This window comes from Ursus americanus, chromosome 4 (genome assembly GCF_024610735.1).
Source record: "Ursus americanus isolate L20-20 chromosome 4, mUrsAme1.1.p, whole genome shotgun sequence".
Lineage (NCBI taxonomy): Eukaryota > Metazoa > Chordata > Mammalia > Carnivora > Ursidae > Ursus > Ursus americanus.
This window is the reverse complement of record NC_142130.1, coordinates 22,252,319-22,268,248: the sequence shown is the minus strand read 5'-3', so window position 1 is coordinate 22,268,248 and position 15,930 is coordinate 22,252,319. Positions and strand designations below refer to the sequence as shown.

The 15,930-nt window shown below is 41.4% G+C and overlaps 1 protein-coding gene across 7 annotated transcripts in view; it reads right to left on the bottom strand.

Moving 5' to 3' along the window:
• The window catches only part of MAP3K13 (mitogen-activated protein kinase kinase kinase 13), a 162,064-nt gene that overhangs the window by 43,281 nt on the left and 102,853 nt on the right, over positions 1 to 15,930 (bottom strand). For 6 of the 7 annotated variants that reach the window (XM_087861469.1, XM_087861470.1, XM_045776633.2 and 3 more), the window contains one exon: positions 1,762 to 2,321. In XM_087861469.1, the coding sequence (XP_087717595.1) occupies positions 1,762 to 2,236 (475 nt within the window). In that variant the 5' untranslated portion in view covers positions 2,237 to 2,321. Of the gene's footprint in view, positions 1 to 1,761; positions 2,322 to 8,521; positions 8,738 to 15,930 lie in introns of all 7 variants that reach the window. The other variant, XM_045776635.2, reaches the window with a different exon arrangement.

The following is a 15,930-nucleotide window of genomic DNA, read 5'->3' as shown; positions in this document are numbered from 1 at the left end:
CACAGGGAGAGGGAGAAGCAGCCTCCCTGACGTGGGGCTTGATCCCAGGACCCCCAGATAATGACCTGAGCCGAAGTCAGCCCCTCAACTGACTGAGCCACCCAGGCACCCTGACATGAATATATTTTTAAGAGAGGGTCACGGAGTCCAACATTCAGTTATAAAATAAATAAGACAGAATCTCATTTCTGGTCTGCATTTCTGGTTCTTTCCAAAATTTCTTGATGAGAGAACTGTTAACAATGGAATCGTTTACATTCCAATCGTTTACATAAGGCTACAAATATATGTATCAAAGTCTTAAAAAGCCCTGAACCCTTTTAACCCAACCATTCCTCTTCTAAAAACTTATCTTTTTTTTTCTAAGATTTTATTTATTTATTTATTTGACAGAGAGAGAGAGAGAGAGAGACAGCCAGTGAGAGAGGGAACACAAGCAGGGGGAGTGGGAGAGGGAGAAGCAGGCTCCCAGCGGAGGAGCCTGATGTGGGGCTCGATCCCAAAACGCCAGGATCACGCCCTGAGCCGAAGACAGACGCTTAACGACTGAGCCACCCAGGCGCCCCCTAAAAACTTATCTTAAGGAAATCAAAGATATAATAAAAATGATCACAGACACAATTAAAGATATGTGTGAAAATTAGCAGATGTTCATTGTAGTATAGCTTATGATCACTAAAAATAGCAAACAAATTGCCAAGCAATAGAGGATTGCTTAAAGAAATCTTGGCACATTCACACAATTTAATACTATGTAGGCATTAAAAATGCTGAAGAAGTGTATTTCATGATACGGGAAATGTTCAAAATGTGAAGTGAAAAAGCATAACGACGTAGTTTGACTGTTTTTTTTTTTTAAAGCACACAGAAGCACACATAATAAGACTAACATAATATATACCAAAAACATTAATAATGGAGACTGAGGATCATAAATACATATTTTTACTTTTGGGGGGAAACTTACCAGTATATTCGAATGTTTCCACATATATTACTTTTGCTATCAGGAAGAAAAAATTCTTTTAAAGAATATAAATGAAGTTATAAAGAACACTAGGGCCATGTGCTCTCTTTCCTTTGGAAGCATAATGCTTGAATTGGAATATATGAATATGCATGTTACACCATGATGGGAGTTAATTTACTTTTTAAAAAGCTGTGGGATCTAGACATAATAATGCTTCTCAAGATTGGTTGTATATTTGTTCTTTCCTCACAATGTGAGCTTTCTGTGCCTTGGCTGTAAGAAAATGATTCTTTTTTACTACAACCTAAGCCAGCGCACAATCTTCAGGCACAGAACCACATGGCGTCTGTCTGGTTTTGAATTAATCTAGTGGCCATCAGACTTTTTGACTGCATGAACTTTCATTAAAAAAAATTTTTTTAAACATGCAGTATGTGATTTATATATAAGTTATGTATCTGCACAACTTTATTAAAATACCAAATATATATGAAAACATGCATGAAAATAGAAATTTCGGATGCTGACAGAAGGAAAAGGAACTCTAGCATTGTCTTCCTTATAACACTGTGGACTGTCTTCTATGTGCTCTACTCGACACCCCTAGACTGGGCAACTACGAAAGATGGGCTTTCGCCAGAAAAGACCAACCGAATGTGAATCTGTTCCAGTCAGAAGGAGATTGGCATAGGGTATTCATCTGGCACTGGGGTTTTAATCGAAGGTTATCCAGTGAATGGTGGTGGTGTGTTTACACAGAAACTATTTCCCACGTCCACACTCTAGCTTACCTTGCTGCTGCAATTTGTAATCAGTGGAATATGCCTTCCCAATGATATTCCATACAGGCCTTAAGCATCCAAAGAGTCCTTCCAGAAACCCACCACTGCCGCTGCCCGACCTGCTGAACTGAATCTTGATGTCTTCAGTTCCACTTGTGCTCTCTCCATCCACGGTGTTGCTGTTCCCCTGAGACACGGCCATCTCTGATTCATCTTGTTCCCTTAGCTGAAGAACGCTGTTCTCAAATTGGTCCCTGGAATCTTCACTCACGCTTGTCAACACTGTTGTGGTGATGGGGCTGTTCATGCTCTCAGTGAGCTCTGTTTGTACCACCCCCTTTTCCTGCTGGTCCTTAAAGAGCTTGGGTGAAGGGTGGCCCCCCCCAGACGTGAGTTCATCTTGTAGTCCATTGAAGGTTCTGCTCTCACTCAAGGGTAAGTGTGGGGGAGAGGAGCAGCTCAGGTGCTCCTGAGGGTTGGCCATGGTGCCATGAGTGTGCCCAGGGTCCTGAGATGACACTCAGAGGATTACTGGGACAGAATTCTGATGCAGGAGAGGGCTCCAAAACCTGGGGAAAATAGGAGGAGGACATGAGATCACCCTTCCTTTAGTCACCCACACTACCACACTTCTGTTTATAATAACAAAAACCCTGAGACAAGGGGGATTGGTTAAACACCGGTGTACATCCGAATGGCATGACACTGCAGCAATTGCAAATCAGGCTGTAGAAGAGTACTTACGAGCCCGAGAAAACGTTCATGACGTGTTACTATGAAAAACAGGTTGGAACAATATATACAACATAAACCCTTATGATTTTTTAGTTTTTATTTAAGTTCCAGTGTACATACAGTGTAATATTAGTTTCAGGTGTACAGTAGAGTGATTCAACACTTCCATACATCACTGGTGCTCATGACCACATGTGTACTCCTTAATCCCCAGAGCCTGTTTCACCCACCCCCCCAGCTTTAACTGGAAAGGACACACAAACACACATATAAGAAAAAAGACTGGAAGAATATATTCCCAGAATTAACTATTGTTAACTATTAACTATTGTTAATTCTAGGTGGTTAGATTTGGGAAGGGTTTATGTCATGTTTTTCAAGATATTCCAAGGATTCTGCTTTAATATATTGTAATAGAGTGAATGTTTTTGTCCCCTTGCTCCAAAATTCATATGCTGAAACCCAATCCCCAATGTGAGAGTATTTTGAAGTGGGGCCTTTGGGAAGTGATTAGGTCGTAAGGGTGGAGCCCTCACGGGATTAGTGCCCCTTATCAAAGAGATTCCAGAGAGCTCCCTTGCCTCTTCTGTCGTGTGAGGGCACAGTGAGAAGATGGCTGTCTCTGAACCAGGAAGCAGGCCCTTACCAGACATATCAAATATGCCAGTGCCTTGACCTGGGACTTCGCAGCCTCCAGAACTGTGAGAAATACATATTTGTTGTTTGAGCCATCTAGTCTATGGTATTTTTGTTATAGCTGCCTAAACAGACTGACAAATATTATATATTAGGTTCCTAATCAGAAAAAAAAAAATTGTTTCCCTTGCTAAAGAGAAATTAAATGTCTTCATAAACACTGTTTTATTAGAACAACATTCTGCTCATATTTTTTCTATTTTCTTTAGTATTTTTTTCTACTGGTTTTACTTTCTAAGGTATTCATTATGTAGGTAAATGTCTTATGTATGTAACAACACAAATTCCTAAGATATAAAATCTGTTTTTACTGTAATGCACCAAATCTGGGGCAGCAAACTACACCCCAGTGCTTTAAACTTATTCTTTGTTTCTGATCTGTCCATTTGCACCAATTTCTCAGGGCCACCCAACCTCTGAAAATACAGACATGGAATTGTCTAGATTGGCCGGTTCATGCAAATTCAATCTTAAATTTATTCATTGTATGCCTCTTGTCAGAAATTTACTTTCTTTACAAATCCCTATATAATAGTTATTCCTTCCTTCACTCTGTATTAAACATCTAGAATATGTTTAATAGGAACAAGGGTATAAAGATAATCTCACTTTACAGAAGGGGCAAGAAACAGACCAACAATGGTTGACAGTACAGTGCTTATGAATCAAGCAAGTGCTCTGGGAGCACGAAAGAGGGAGGGATACTTTCAGGGCTAGCTGTCCAAAGGTGGTCTAACTATCGACCACTGTGGCTGGCAGGAAAGGGGTGAGAGAGAGAAGAGGGAGAGGATACCACAGGTGTGGAGAAAGTATGAACAAGGGCAAGGATGCATGAAAGACTATGGAATATATGACAAATTGAAGTGGCTGGAATGTAGGTTATATGTGTATATGGAGAGAAAGATAAGAATGGAGAGAAAGTCAGGGACCAGGGGTGCCTGGGTGGCTCAGATGGTTAAACCCCTGCCTTCGGCTCAAGTCATGACCTTCATGTCCTGGGATTGAGCCCCATGTCAGGCTCAGCAGGAAGTCTGCTTCTCTCCCTCCCTCTGCCATTCCCCATGCTTGTGTTCTCTCTCTCAGATGAATAAACAAAATCTTTTAAAAAATTTCTAAAAAAAAAAAGACAGTCAGGGACTATTTTGTAAGGAGCTTTGTATGCCAGGCTAAGAGGCTTGAATTTTATCCTGAAGGTGATGGGGGTCATAGCATTCCATACTTGGGGTTATGGATAAAAAGAAATTACCCCTATTTTATTAATTTCTCATCTGCATTACTGAGATCCAAATTTTAAGCGTTTTTTTTTTCCATTGCCATACCCTGTGAGTAGCTTGCATGAAAGAACCAATGAAAATACCCTATCCTTTGAAGTCTCATTCATTCATGTAAACATGTATTGAGCTCCTATTATATGCTACACATGTGTTAGGAATTAATGAATGGTACATAGGCTTCTACTCTACAGGAACATACATTCTAGAGGGAAAGACCGATTGATAATAAGAGCCATATGGTTACATATATGGTACTCAGACACGAACAAGGTGCTACAGGAGCTCAGAAAAATAAACATCAAATAGGTCCAGAGAAGTCATAGAGGAAATGTTGTTTGGGTTGGAGGGTAAACCAGGTAAAAGTGAGACTAGACATTGCAGAAAGTATTGGGGAGCAGCAGGAGATAACTCTTATAAAAGGTAGCCAAAGGTCAGAATGTGGCGACCTGGATGACAAACTAAAGCATTGGGATTTTATCCTCAAGACAACAGACAGCCATCAAGAAATTTTATTTTATTTTATTTTATTGTATTTTATTTTATTTTAATGATTTTATTTATTTGTCAGAGAGAGAGAGAGCACAAGCAGGGGGAGCAACAGGCAAAGGGAGAAGCAGGCTCCTCGATGAGCAAGGAGCCCGACGCGGGACTCGATCCAAGGAGCCTGGAATCATGACCTGAGCCGAAGGCAGACGCTTAACCAACTGAGCCACCCAGTCAACCTGCCATTAAGAAATTTTAATCGAGGGAGTGACTTGGTCAAATTCGTAAATTTATTTATTTTTAAAATATGTATTTATTTGAGAGAGAGAGAGCATGCATGAGAGAGTGAGCACGCGCACAGGAGCGTGTGCAGGGGGAGGGGCAGAGGGAGGAGACTCCCCGCTGATGGGATGCAGGGCTGATCCCAGGACCCTGGGATCATGACCTGAGCGGAAGGCAGACACTGAACAACTGAGCCACTCAGGCACCCCTCAATTTTGTAATTTAAAATGTCATCTATAGTAGAGGTTGGATTGAAGGGGAAACACCAAAAATCAAGATGTCGCTTATGAGGAAGAGTTCAAGTGGGAATGATGCGGGCCTGACAGGGCAGGAGCAGTGGTAATGAGGAGGAGAATAGCAAGACTCGGTGGGTGTGGGTAAGGAAAAGGGAAAAGAGAAGAAGACTTTCAGATAACTTGGGATAATGGACAGATGGGCAATATCATTAGCTGAGATATGAAATAGCAGAAAGGTTTAGAAAGAAGGTAATTAGCTCAGTTGTAGACATGGAGGGTTTAAGTCCTATTGTGTGTGTTACGCAATGTACCAGACTTTTATTTATGTTATCTGATTTTAAAAAGACACTTTGTAGAGAGGGATTTGAAGAGCTAAAGATGGGGGTGCTCCTTTAGCTCGGGGCAGAAGTATCAAAATAATACAAGAGTGAACCCAAGTTAAATAAAAAATATGCTTATTAAATGTATGCTAGGAGCTGTGGTCTGCACTAAGCTAAGTTCTGTGAATACAAAGCATTATTGTTACCATTACTACTTCTAATGATAAATGAGACAAAGTGTCTTACAATTTACACAGCCCAGTATGCATAATCAGCAATATACTGGTAAAACAGCTCTGCAGAAAACAAAACAAAAAAAACCACAAAAAACAAAAAAAAAAAACAAAAAAAAAAAAGGAAAAAAAACCACCGGGACACTCTGATTTGTAGTGTTTACTGATTTCTCTGGCATAAATACTCCCACCATGGCAGATTTCAAGCTAATAATAGTTTAGTAACCTACTTGTAAAGTTACAATTGGCTCTTAGAAATTGGTGTGTAAGTCAGCACCAGGACTATAATCCTTGTAATAGTGTCATTCTCATTTTACAAAGAAATAAAAAACTTAAGGTCATAAATTGGGTAAGTGGTAGAGCAGAAATAAAAATGTAACTCAAAATTCAGATCCCCAAATTCCCTTGCCTTTTTTATATCACCATAGCACCACTTATAATAACCCCTTGCTTCCTTAGAGTGCTTCACAGGTTAAAAAAGTTCTGGGGATTTGATCTTGATCTAAACATTTGATCCCTATGTAAGGAAGTCAGGGCGCGGAATCATTATGCCTCGTCTTCACAGAAACTAAGGCCTACAGAGGGGAATTTGCTAAAGGTCACAGAGCCAAGATTGAATACCAGATTATTTTTTCTAATTCCAAAACTCTCTCTTACGGACACCTGTAGTCTCTGTAAGACACAGTTCCTTCCTGTCAAAGCTTATAAACTACTTAAGGAGTTAATAATTACATGGAGAGAATTACCTCCTCCCCCCCCCCCATGACAAATGTGCCGTGCTCTGTTACGCATAGCAGTACAGAAAGCAAATAGTAATGGGGACTAGAGTAGTTCACTCAGGCTGAATAAAAGAGGTAGGACTGGAGATGAACCTTTGAAAGGAAGATGATTTGAGACTTACAGAAGAAAGGAAGTCAGGGAGGCTAAGAGCATTAGCAGAAGCAAGCAGCAACCACCAGGGCATGTGTGAGAAGGCTGGTAACTCAGAAATCACGAAATAACCAGCTAATGTTAGGAGCAGGAATGCCTTACCTACATATAAGGGCTCGGAAGCCTTATGAAATAATGCAGATGATTTTTTTCCTTTAAACAAGTCAGAGAGATTAGGTTGGGTTGGATGAGGTGAGGTTAGGTTAGGGAGGGACTTAAATTCTAGGGCACACAGAAATTTAGGGGCTAGGAAGCTGCCTGGGAACATAAGGCTGGAGGGAGGGGGAAGAAACAGTAATAACAATAATAGTAATACTCACAACGATAATAGCTGGAGCCCTCTGTTACAGCAACAGCTATGTGCTGAACTGACCCCCATTTCCCTCACCCCATCCTCCCCACCCCGTCCCTTTTGTGCTGATCTCTCAGGGTTGACATTACTGATCTCTCCATTCGCTTTCTCGCTCATCTGCCACAACCTTGAGCTCTCTTGCCTTTGGCCTCTCTTAGGTTGCTCTGCCTGAGGTCTTTTAAGACTGCTGACTTGATACTATCTGACCTGGCCACTGCCTCCGCAGTTACTTCCAGTCTCCCTTTGCTGTTGGGACTTGTGGTTACCCTGTACAGCACAGGGTGTACATTATGCTTTTGGCTCACATCAAACTTGAGGATAAAGCAAATACCCAAATGTGCATGTGATTTTCAGCCAAATACCTATTTGTGCAATTTGTTCTTTGAATCAAACTACAGGACTTTATGTTAATTCCTGGTAAATTTCCATTTTGTCCATTTTTATCCTGAGTTTCTCACTAATGACACCATATTGGAATGGGTTCATACCAAAAAGTTAGAAAAACATGAGCTTGTTTTGTAATCTCTACCCCCTTCTCAGAGGTTAAGGGTGCACGTGAAGTAGAGGGTTGTGCCCACTGGCACTGGGAATGAGTTTAAGGAAGAGGATTTCAGCACACTCATCACACTCGGTTTGATATTTATCAAGGAATATCTATCAAGGAATATAGTCCAAACCACTTGCTTCACGTCTGAGAATTCATAGGATATTGCTGACTCGCTTGATACAACAGCTAATCAGCGGCAGAGCTGGGATGAGTCCTCCTTCCTCATCCTACACCCTTTCCCTGGTCTGGCTGTTTGTTTATTCAGACAGAGAGAAAGAAACAGCTATGATATCATGACCATGGATGAAAAAACAACCGTAACTCGCAGTGTTCTTCTAGACGCACTAGAGCTACTCCCAAGGAACCCAGGCGCCCACCTAGAGGGGTGACTGTACCCGTCAACAGAGCAGGGAAAGGCCATCCAGCTACTGGCGGCTCGGCAGTGCTCTGGGAGGGGGCAGAGGCAAGAGGCGCCTCAAAGCATGTATAAAGATGTGTGTAGTCCAAGAGGCTTCCCTCTGCTCACCAAGAATATCAGGTCCAATCTCCACCAACAAAGGCGGAGAGATGGAGAGGCACGAGAACAAAGGGAAAAAATCATCACCACGACTCTCTTAAAATATGATCAGAGCTGACTACGTTTAAGAAGAGTGTAGGAGGATAAAAATATCTAAATTTTACCTGTGTGTATGTGTCCACCCACACACTGCCAGTGCACAGTGAAGGAGCTGGTAAGTGGAAACAAGGAACACAGGCAGCCCCACCATCTCTGCTCTGTCTTTTGCCCTCTCCGTTCTTCTTCCCCTGTCCACATTTGGCTCCGGTACCCTCACGGCAACCGACTGTTTGGATCTTTTGATTCATGAGAAGTCAAAACTAGTATTTACTAGAAGGGAACTGAAAAAAAAATGAGGCAAATTTTTTAAACAACGAGAGTCAAATAGAAAATGCTAAGGAAGAGCAGGAGGGTAAAAGGGCGAGGTCGGAATGTCATCTTTATCAGGAGGACACTCTCTGGGCAGGGCTGCAGGGGACGGATGCTGCTGGTACCCTGAGGGGCTCCTGATGCCACCAGGAGCAAGGTAGTGCTTCCGTATCTGCCCTCCAGGCACACTTCCCTTGTCCTTTGAGTTTCTCAGTCTCAAGAGGAGGAAGTGGTTTATGCAAAATTAGTAAGCAAGGGTTGGAGACGGCGGCAGCTGTGCATTTGCCAGGGCACTGCCAATTTCTGGAAATTACCTTGGCTTTGGGCCAAAATGGATCCCGCACAGAGAAAAAGGGATGGAAAAGGCGATGTGGCCAAGTAGCCCTTAAATTCTTGTGCTTTTACTCTAATACAAATTTTCCCAAGTTGCTAATAAAGGGTAATTTTATAACAGATCCGATTTCGAGTTTTATATCATAACTATGTGTAAATTAAAGATTTTGGAAAATTTTGCCCCATAAAGTTTTCAGTATGGCTAAAATTGAATAAAATTATAAATTAATAATTATTGCTGAGATTTGAGCGGTGCTAAGCTCTTCCCGAGCTGTCTTCTCTTTACTTGGCATTTTCCTGCCTTACAATGAACACAACTCTGCCATCTCTAAAATTCATTTAACAGTATCTAGAGCATAAGAGAGATTTGTGCTATTAGGGCATCAGCCCATTTTAAAACTGAGATGAAGCTACTTGTTCCTAGTAATAACATATATTGATCTTCCCAAGAAAGAGGTCTGTCCCTGAGAGGTCTGTCTTGATTTGAACTTTAAAAAAATTAGATACCTTTTTCTAATGGAATTAAAAAAATCCTAAGGACATGATTTAAAGTCAGATAAAAAGAGTGGCCTAAACATCCCTCCGAAGCGGCTCCAGCCGCATCTCATGCATCAAGCAGGCCCAGCAGGAACCAGCACCACTCCAAAGTGACCCCTGTCTGGGGAGAGGGGAAAGAACCACACACACCAGGTCCACAGCAGCCAGGGCAGGCAAACCTCGTAACTGGCAGAGCAGAGACAGTGCCCTGCTGATCAGTGTGTCTGCAGTCCCGGCAGCCGGTCTGGGGGATCAGGCATCTGATGGGACTCCCAGCCTTGCCCCCCGACAAAAACCTCTCAAAGGCAGAATATGGAGAGAGCCCTGCATTCAGGGTCACAGCCGCCCTGGGGCAGAAGGATCGGAGGCAGGTAGCTGGTTTGTCTGCAGGGCCCGCCCACCAATGAAAGCTTCTCAAGGGACAGTACAGGGAGAGTGTCCTGCAGTCCAGCGTGACCTGGGGAAATGGGTGGAGAGGGCAGGTACCTGGTCTGACTGCTGACACTGTCCAACTACAAGCTCACAACAGCCCCAGACTGGCCCTTAACAGCACAGGGACCAAACCTGGCCTGCAAGAGAGCAAAGGAGCCACTGCAGCTGACTGGACTAAAGGCATTTTGTCCATCCCTCCTGCCCTATTTCTGGTAACCATCAGTTTGTTCTCTGTATTTATGTGTCTGTTTCTGCTTTGTTCATTTGTTTTGTTTTTTAGATTCATATGTAAGTGATATCATATGGTATTTGTCTTTCTCTGTCTGACTTATTTCACTTAGCATAATACACTCTAGGTCCATCCACGTTGCTGCAAATGGTAAGATCTCATCCTTTTTTATGGCTGAGCAATATTCCAGTATGTGTGATATGTGTGTGTGGGGGGGGTGTGTGTACACACATACATATATATACATACATATAAACACATACACATACATACCACATCTTCTTTGTCCATTAATCTAATTGATGGGCACTCAGGTTGCTTCCATATCTTGACTATTGTAAATAATTATGCAATAAACATAGGGGTGCATATATCTTTTTGAAATAGTGTTTTCATTTTCTTTGGGTAAATACCCAGTAGTGGAATTACTGAATTGTATGGTATTTCTGTTTTTAATTTTTTGAGGAACCTCCATACTGTTTTCCACAGTAGATACACCAATTTACATTCCCACCAATAATGCATGAGAGTTCCTTTTTCTCCACATCCTTGCCAACACCTGCTATTTCTTGTCTTTTTGATTCTAGCCATTCTGACAGGTGTGAGGTGATATCTCATTGTGGTCTTGATTTGCATTTCCCTGATGACCAGTGATGTTGAGCATATTTTCATGTGTCTATTGGCCATCTGTATGTCCTCTTTGGAAAAACATCTCTTTAGGTCTTCTGCCCTTCTTAAAATCAGATTGTTTGGCTTTTTTTTTTTTTGGTGTAAGTTATAGAAATTCTTTACATATTTTGGATATTAACCTGTTATCAGATATATCATTCGCAAACATCTTTTCCCATTCAGCAGTTTGCCTTTTCATTTTGTTGATGGTTTCCTTGGCTGTACAGAGAATATTAAAACAGATTTGTCTTTGGTTATTTCAGGTCTATAACCATGGAAAAACGAAACCTTACAGTTGTCCCAAAGGATGGCTATTTCCATTTTATAGTGAAAAGACTTTTATTTCCAAGGGGTTAAGTAGAGCAGCTTAGCCAAGAAATAAGCAACAGCCTGTCCTGCAGGATTTGACATCACTAGTCATTGGCCCCAGGCCCTGAATCCCCTCTGACCATTCTTGTGTCTCGATTCCTAGTCTAGTCTGCAAAAAAAATTGGATCTAATTTGAAGAATTACAATAATCCCCTAACTAGGAGATAGCATGAGTACCACAAGTTAGTCTGATGTTGACAATAAACACATAATTAATAATCACTTCTTATAAGTAGCACGATCTAACATATACAGTAACGACATTTGTTTACTATGTCACCTGTATCTTCCTTTGTAGACTGTATGTTTTTCTTTTTTGAGATTATTATTATTATTAGAGAGAGAGAGAGAGTGCACATGCACGAGAGTGGGGGGAGGGGCAGAGGGAGAGAATCTTGAAGCAGACTCCCCGCTGAGCACAGAGCCCGATGTGGGGCTCGATCCCATGACCCATGAGATCATGACCTGAGCCAAAACCAAGAGTTGGACGTTTAACCGACTAAGCCACCCAGGTGCCCTTACAATAGATATATTTTCAACAAAATAAGCAGAATCTAATTAGAGATTAATTCATATTCCAAATGTACTAGGGATTAAACTGAAGGAAACTTTTTATGCTGCACATAATCATTTTTCTGAATTAAGATTTTCTGAAGTCTGTGTGGATACCGCTTGTATGATGAGCAAGCAGTGGAAGCAGGCACTATCACTGAAGGAGGACCCTGTATTAGCCTAGGTCCTGGCAAAGGGGGCAAATGAGGAGAGTTCAATGAGACTGATTACAAAAGGCAGGAGCAGGAAGAGCAACAGGGATGGTATGATGCCCCAGAGCTAGTAACAGCCAGCAGGCTTTAACTGGGGAGGGGAAAGAATGATCACCAGAACCTGAAGAGTGTAGCTGCAGAAAGAAAAACAACGAGAGCTGTAGCCTTTGGTAGAGCAGTGCAACCAAAGTGCACTGACCTGACAGGGAGAGAGCCAGGGGAGTTGATAATGAACCCCAACCTCACTGTCCTCTTGCTTTCAAACACCCTACAGGTGCTTCCCATTGGTTGAACCTAATAGAAAACCAGAGGGCAGGAAGTCCACTGATGTAGTCCATACAAGTTCAACCTCCGGCGGCACAGAACAGGGTGCTTTGAGAAGGCTGGGAAATGGATCTTATCCTAAGCACCATACCAGAGATCCTACAGCTAAAGGCAGAGACATAAAGGTCAAAGCTGGAAACACAACCCACAGTGCTGAGCCTCAGCTATTAAGAGGTCTACCTCTGGCTTCTGAATCTTTTGTTTTGGTGAGAAAACTTGAACTCTGGTGTCAGTCATGGGCTCTACAGCAATTGGGTGTCCAACCTGGGCTGAAGTATGGGGAATATTTTCCTCTCTAAACATATAAAATTCTATTTATTACACTTAGGTCATCCATGAATCTCAATACCGTATAATATGTTCCCAAAAAAGCATTTCATCAATGAAAACTAAATGATATCTATATTGTGATTAAATACTTATTGTGGAGGCAGTTTGCTATACATGGGTTCTGAAAAATGGGCATCTTCATGGGATTCATGTGAGTATTAAATGAGATAATGGACATGAAAGTGCTTTTTAAGCTACAAAGTAGTATTCTGATGCTAGTCGTTGCTATGCCAGCCACAGGGAGGTGACGGATAGTGTACTGCTGGATAAGAGTTGGTTAGCTGTGCCGTCAGGAGCTACTGGTCATGACTCTAAACAAGTGACAAAGAGGAGAAAATCTTTTTGAATAAAACTGTATTATGAAAGTTCTCTTTTCCCATTAAATTTACTGTCATTATTTGAACTATCTAGTTGAATAGTAAAATAGAACTGAAGTAGACATAGGAATATAACACATTCTGCACTTGTTTTATGCTATATAACATTCAAACCAAATAATACATTGCTGGCTTGGTATAACAGTTAATGAAGAGCATCAGAAACAGACTTCCAGGGCTATACTTGGAATGTCCCACAAAGCAGCAGATCCTGCATAGTGGTCCTGGGCAAGTCCTCCATGTACTAGGCAGGCAACAAGTCACCAAGGGTCCTTCTGCCATCCTTGGATTGACAGAATTGTTAGACTCAGAGGGAGCAAAGGGTAGGTCATGACTCCTATTTTTCAACAGAAATAACTCTAATTAGTTTGTAAATTCACCAGGAGCAGAATCCAAGTAACATTTATGTCTGTACCTCGTCCCTCTTCTTTCCCTTCCTTCCAGCCTCAACACTTAGTTCAGAACCTGATATAACATGATGTAATTTACTTTTTGGAAGAGAGAATTTTACATACACACAAACTCCACATTCACACAGAGACAGCAATGTGATCAACAGTGTATTAATAACAATAGCTAACATTTGTTGAGATTATTGCCACTCACTCCTCTGACCTCTTCGCTTACGTTAACTTTTTTAATCCTCACAGCAACCCTTGGAGAAAAGCATTATTACCCCTGATAAGAACTGATAAAGAGATTGAGGAACAGGAAGTTCAAATAACTCACTACAGCTACTAAGTGGTAAAGACAGGAGGTGAGCCCAGCTCCACTCCAGTCCCAAAGCCCGGGCCTGAGTCCAATTCCATGGCCCCAGTTACAACACTCTCCTAACAATATTACTATGGGCTTCTATTTAATTAAGAAATGTCTAAATCAGAAAAATATGGACTTGACTCACATTTTACCTCGAGCTGAGTTTCTATGTTTAGGATAAAGCTAAAAATTCCTAGCAACAAATAAAGTGGATAATTCTAAAATATGCCCACTTTCTGTAGAGTTTACTCCACTATATTTTAACATTAAACTTCTATACCTGCACTAATACTGTAGCTTCTAGTCATATGTGGCTATTTAAGTTAATTAAAATTAAATTAAAAATTCAGTTTCTAAGTTGCCCTAGTCCATTTCAAGGGCTCAGTAGCCACATGTGGCTAGTGGCAACCATACTGGACAGTGCAAAATAGGACACTGCACTTCCATCACGGAAGTCCTACTGTACAGCTGTGCTCTAGGTTTTTCTCACCCTAACAGATCTGTTTGTTGTGAGAACTGATAAAGATAGTAGCTTCCCTTTGTACATGAGGATTTGCTAAATGCATAGAACTCCATTACTTCTTTGAAAATAATAGGTTTGCTATCAAATTTTAGTAATATCTGTGAATGAAATGACTTAAATACAGCTTATTCCATTGACTTCGCCAGGATCAAATTAGAGATTTTTTAAAAAGATTTATTTATTTATTTATTTGAGAGAGAGAGAGAGAGAGAGAGAGCGTGCGCGTGTGAGAGCACGCACAAGCAGGGGGAGCAGCAAGCAGAGGGAGAAGCAGGCTCCCTGCTGAGCAAGGAGCCCGATGCAGGACTCGATTCCAGGACCCTGGGATCATGACCTGAGCCAGAGGCAAAAGGCAGACGCTTAACCAACTGAGCTACCCAGGCGCCCCAAATTAGAGATTTTTAAAAAGATTTTTCCAGGGGATGCCTGGGTGGTGCAGTCAGTTAAGTGACCAACTCTTGGTTTTGGCTCAGATCGTGATCTCAGGGTCTCGTTGGGCTCTGCATTTCACACAGAGTCTGCTTAAGGATTTTTAAAATTTATTTATTTGACATAGAGAGAGAGAGCACAAGCAGGGGGATCAGGGGAAGGAGAAGCAGGCTCCCCACTGAGCAGGGAGCCCGATGAGATGCGGGGCTCCATCCCAGGACCCTGGGATCGTGACCTGAGCCGAAGGCAGCTGCTTAACCTACTAAGACTCTCCTTCCCTCTCCCCCGTCCCTCCCCCACCCCACGCACAGGCACGTGCTCTCTCTCTAAAATAAATAAATAAATCTTTAAAAAAATTTTAAATGATAAAAAAAAAAAAAGGATTTTCCAAGAGACCATAACCAGGTGTCTAAAATTATGAGAAAAGCCAAAGGAATAATTTTCAAATACCTAAGTAGTTTCAACAGTCATTTGTAGAGAATCTACAAGTTGAAATTGTATTATTGCTATTTTCATAATTACCCTTCCTTGAAGTCTCTAATCACAGGATTAGTGTAGGTGAAAGGCAGAGAACTAGGGGAGGGCTAACAGAGGGAAGAGTGAACAAGACCAGAAGATTCTACCAAATCACCAACAGCTCTTGTCACTTCTCAGAGAAGACTGTATTATATATAACCAAGATAAAAACTCCAGGAGGAGCAAGGAACTCTAGACTCTGGATCCAACGTCCAATTTTAATTGAGAAGTAATTAAAATCATATTAGTGAAAGATCCCACTGCTTTAGACTTTTAACTTTATGTTGTTTTGTTCTCCTTACTCAACATTGTTTTTGCTCACAGAAGCAGTCCTGACTTTTAACTTTTTATGATAATGACTCAATCCAGATGATACCCTAGAAAATGTACTCTAGAAAATAGAACATTTGGGCTTTACCAAGAATAGAAATTTGAAATTGGCAAAGATCATTTTTCACCTGTACCATGTCATTGTTTTGGAAGGTGAATTTGACTTTATGTTAGAGAGTAATCTAAACCCATTCTTTAATTATTCATTGGGGTAGTTTCCATTTCTATTTCCAATATATAGCTGAAA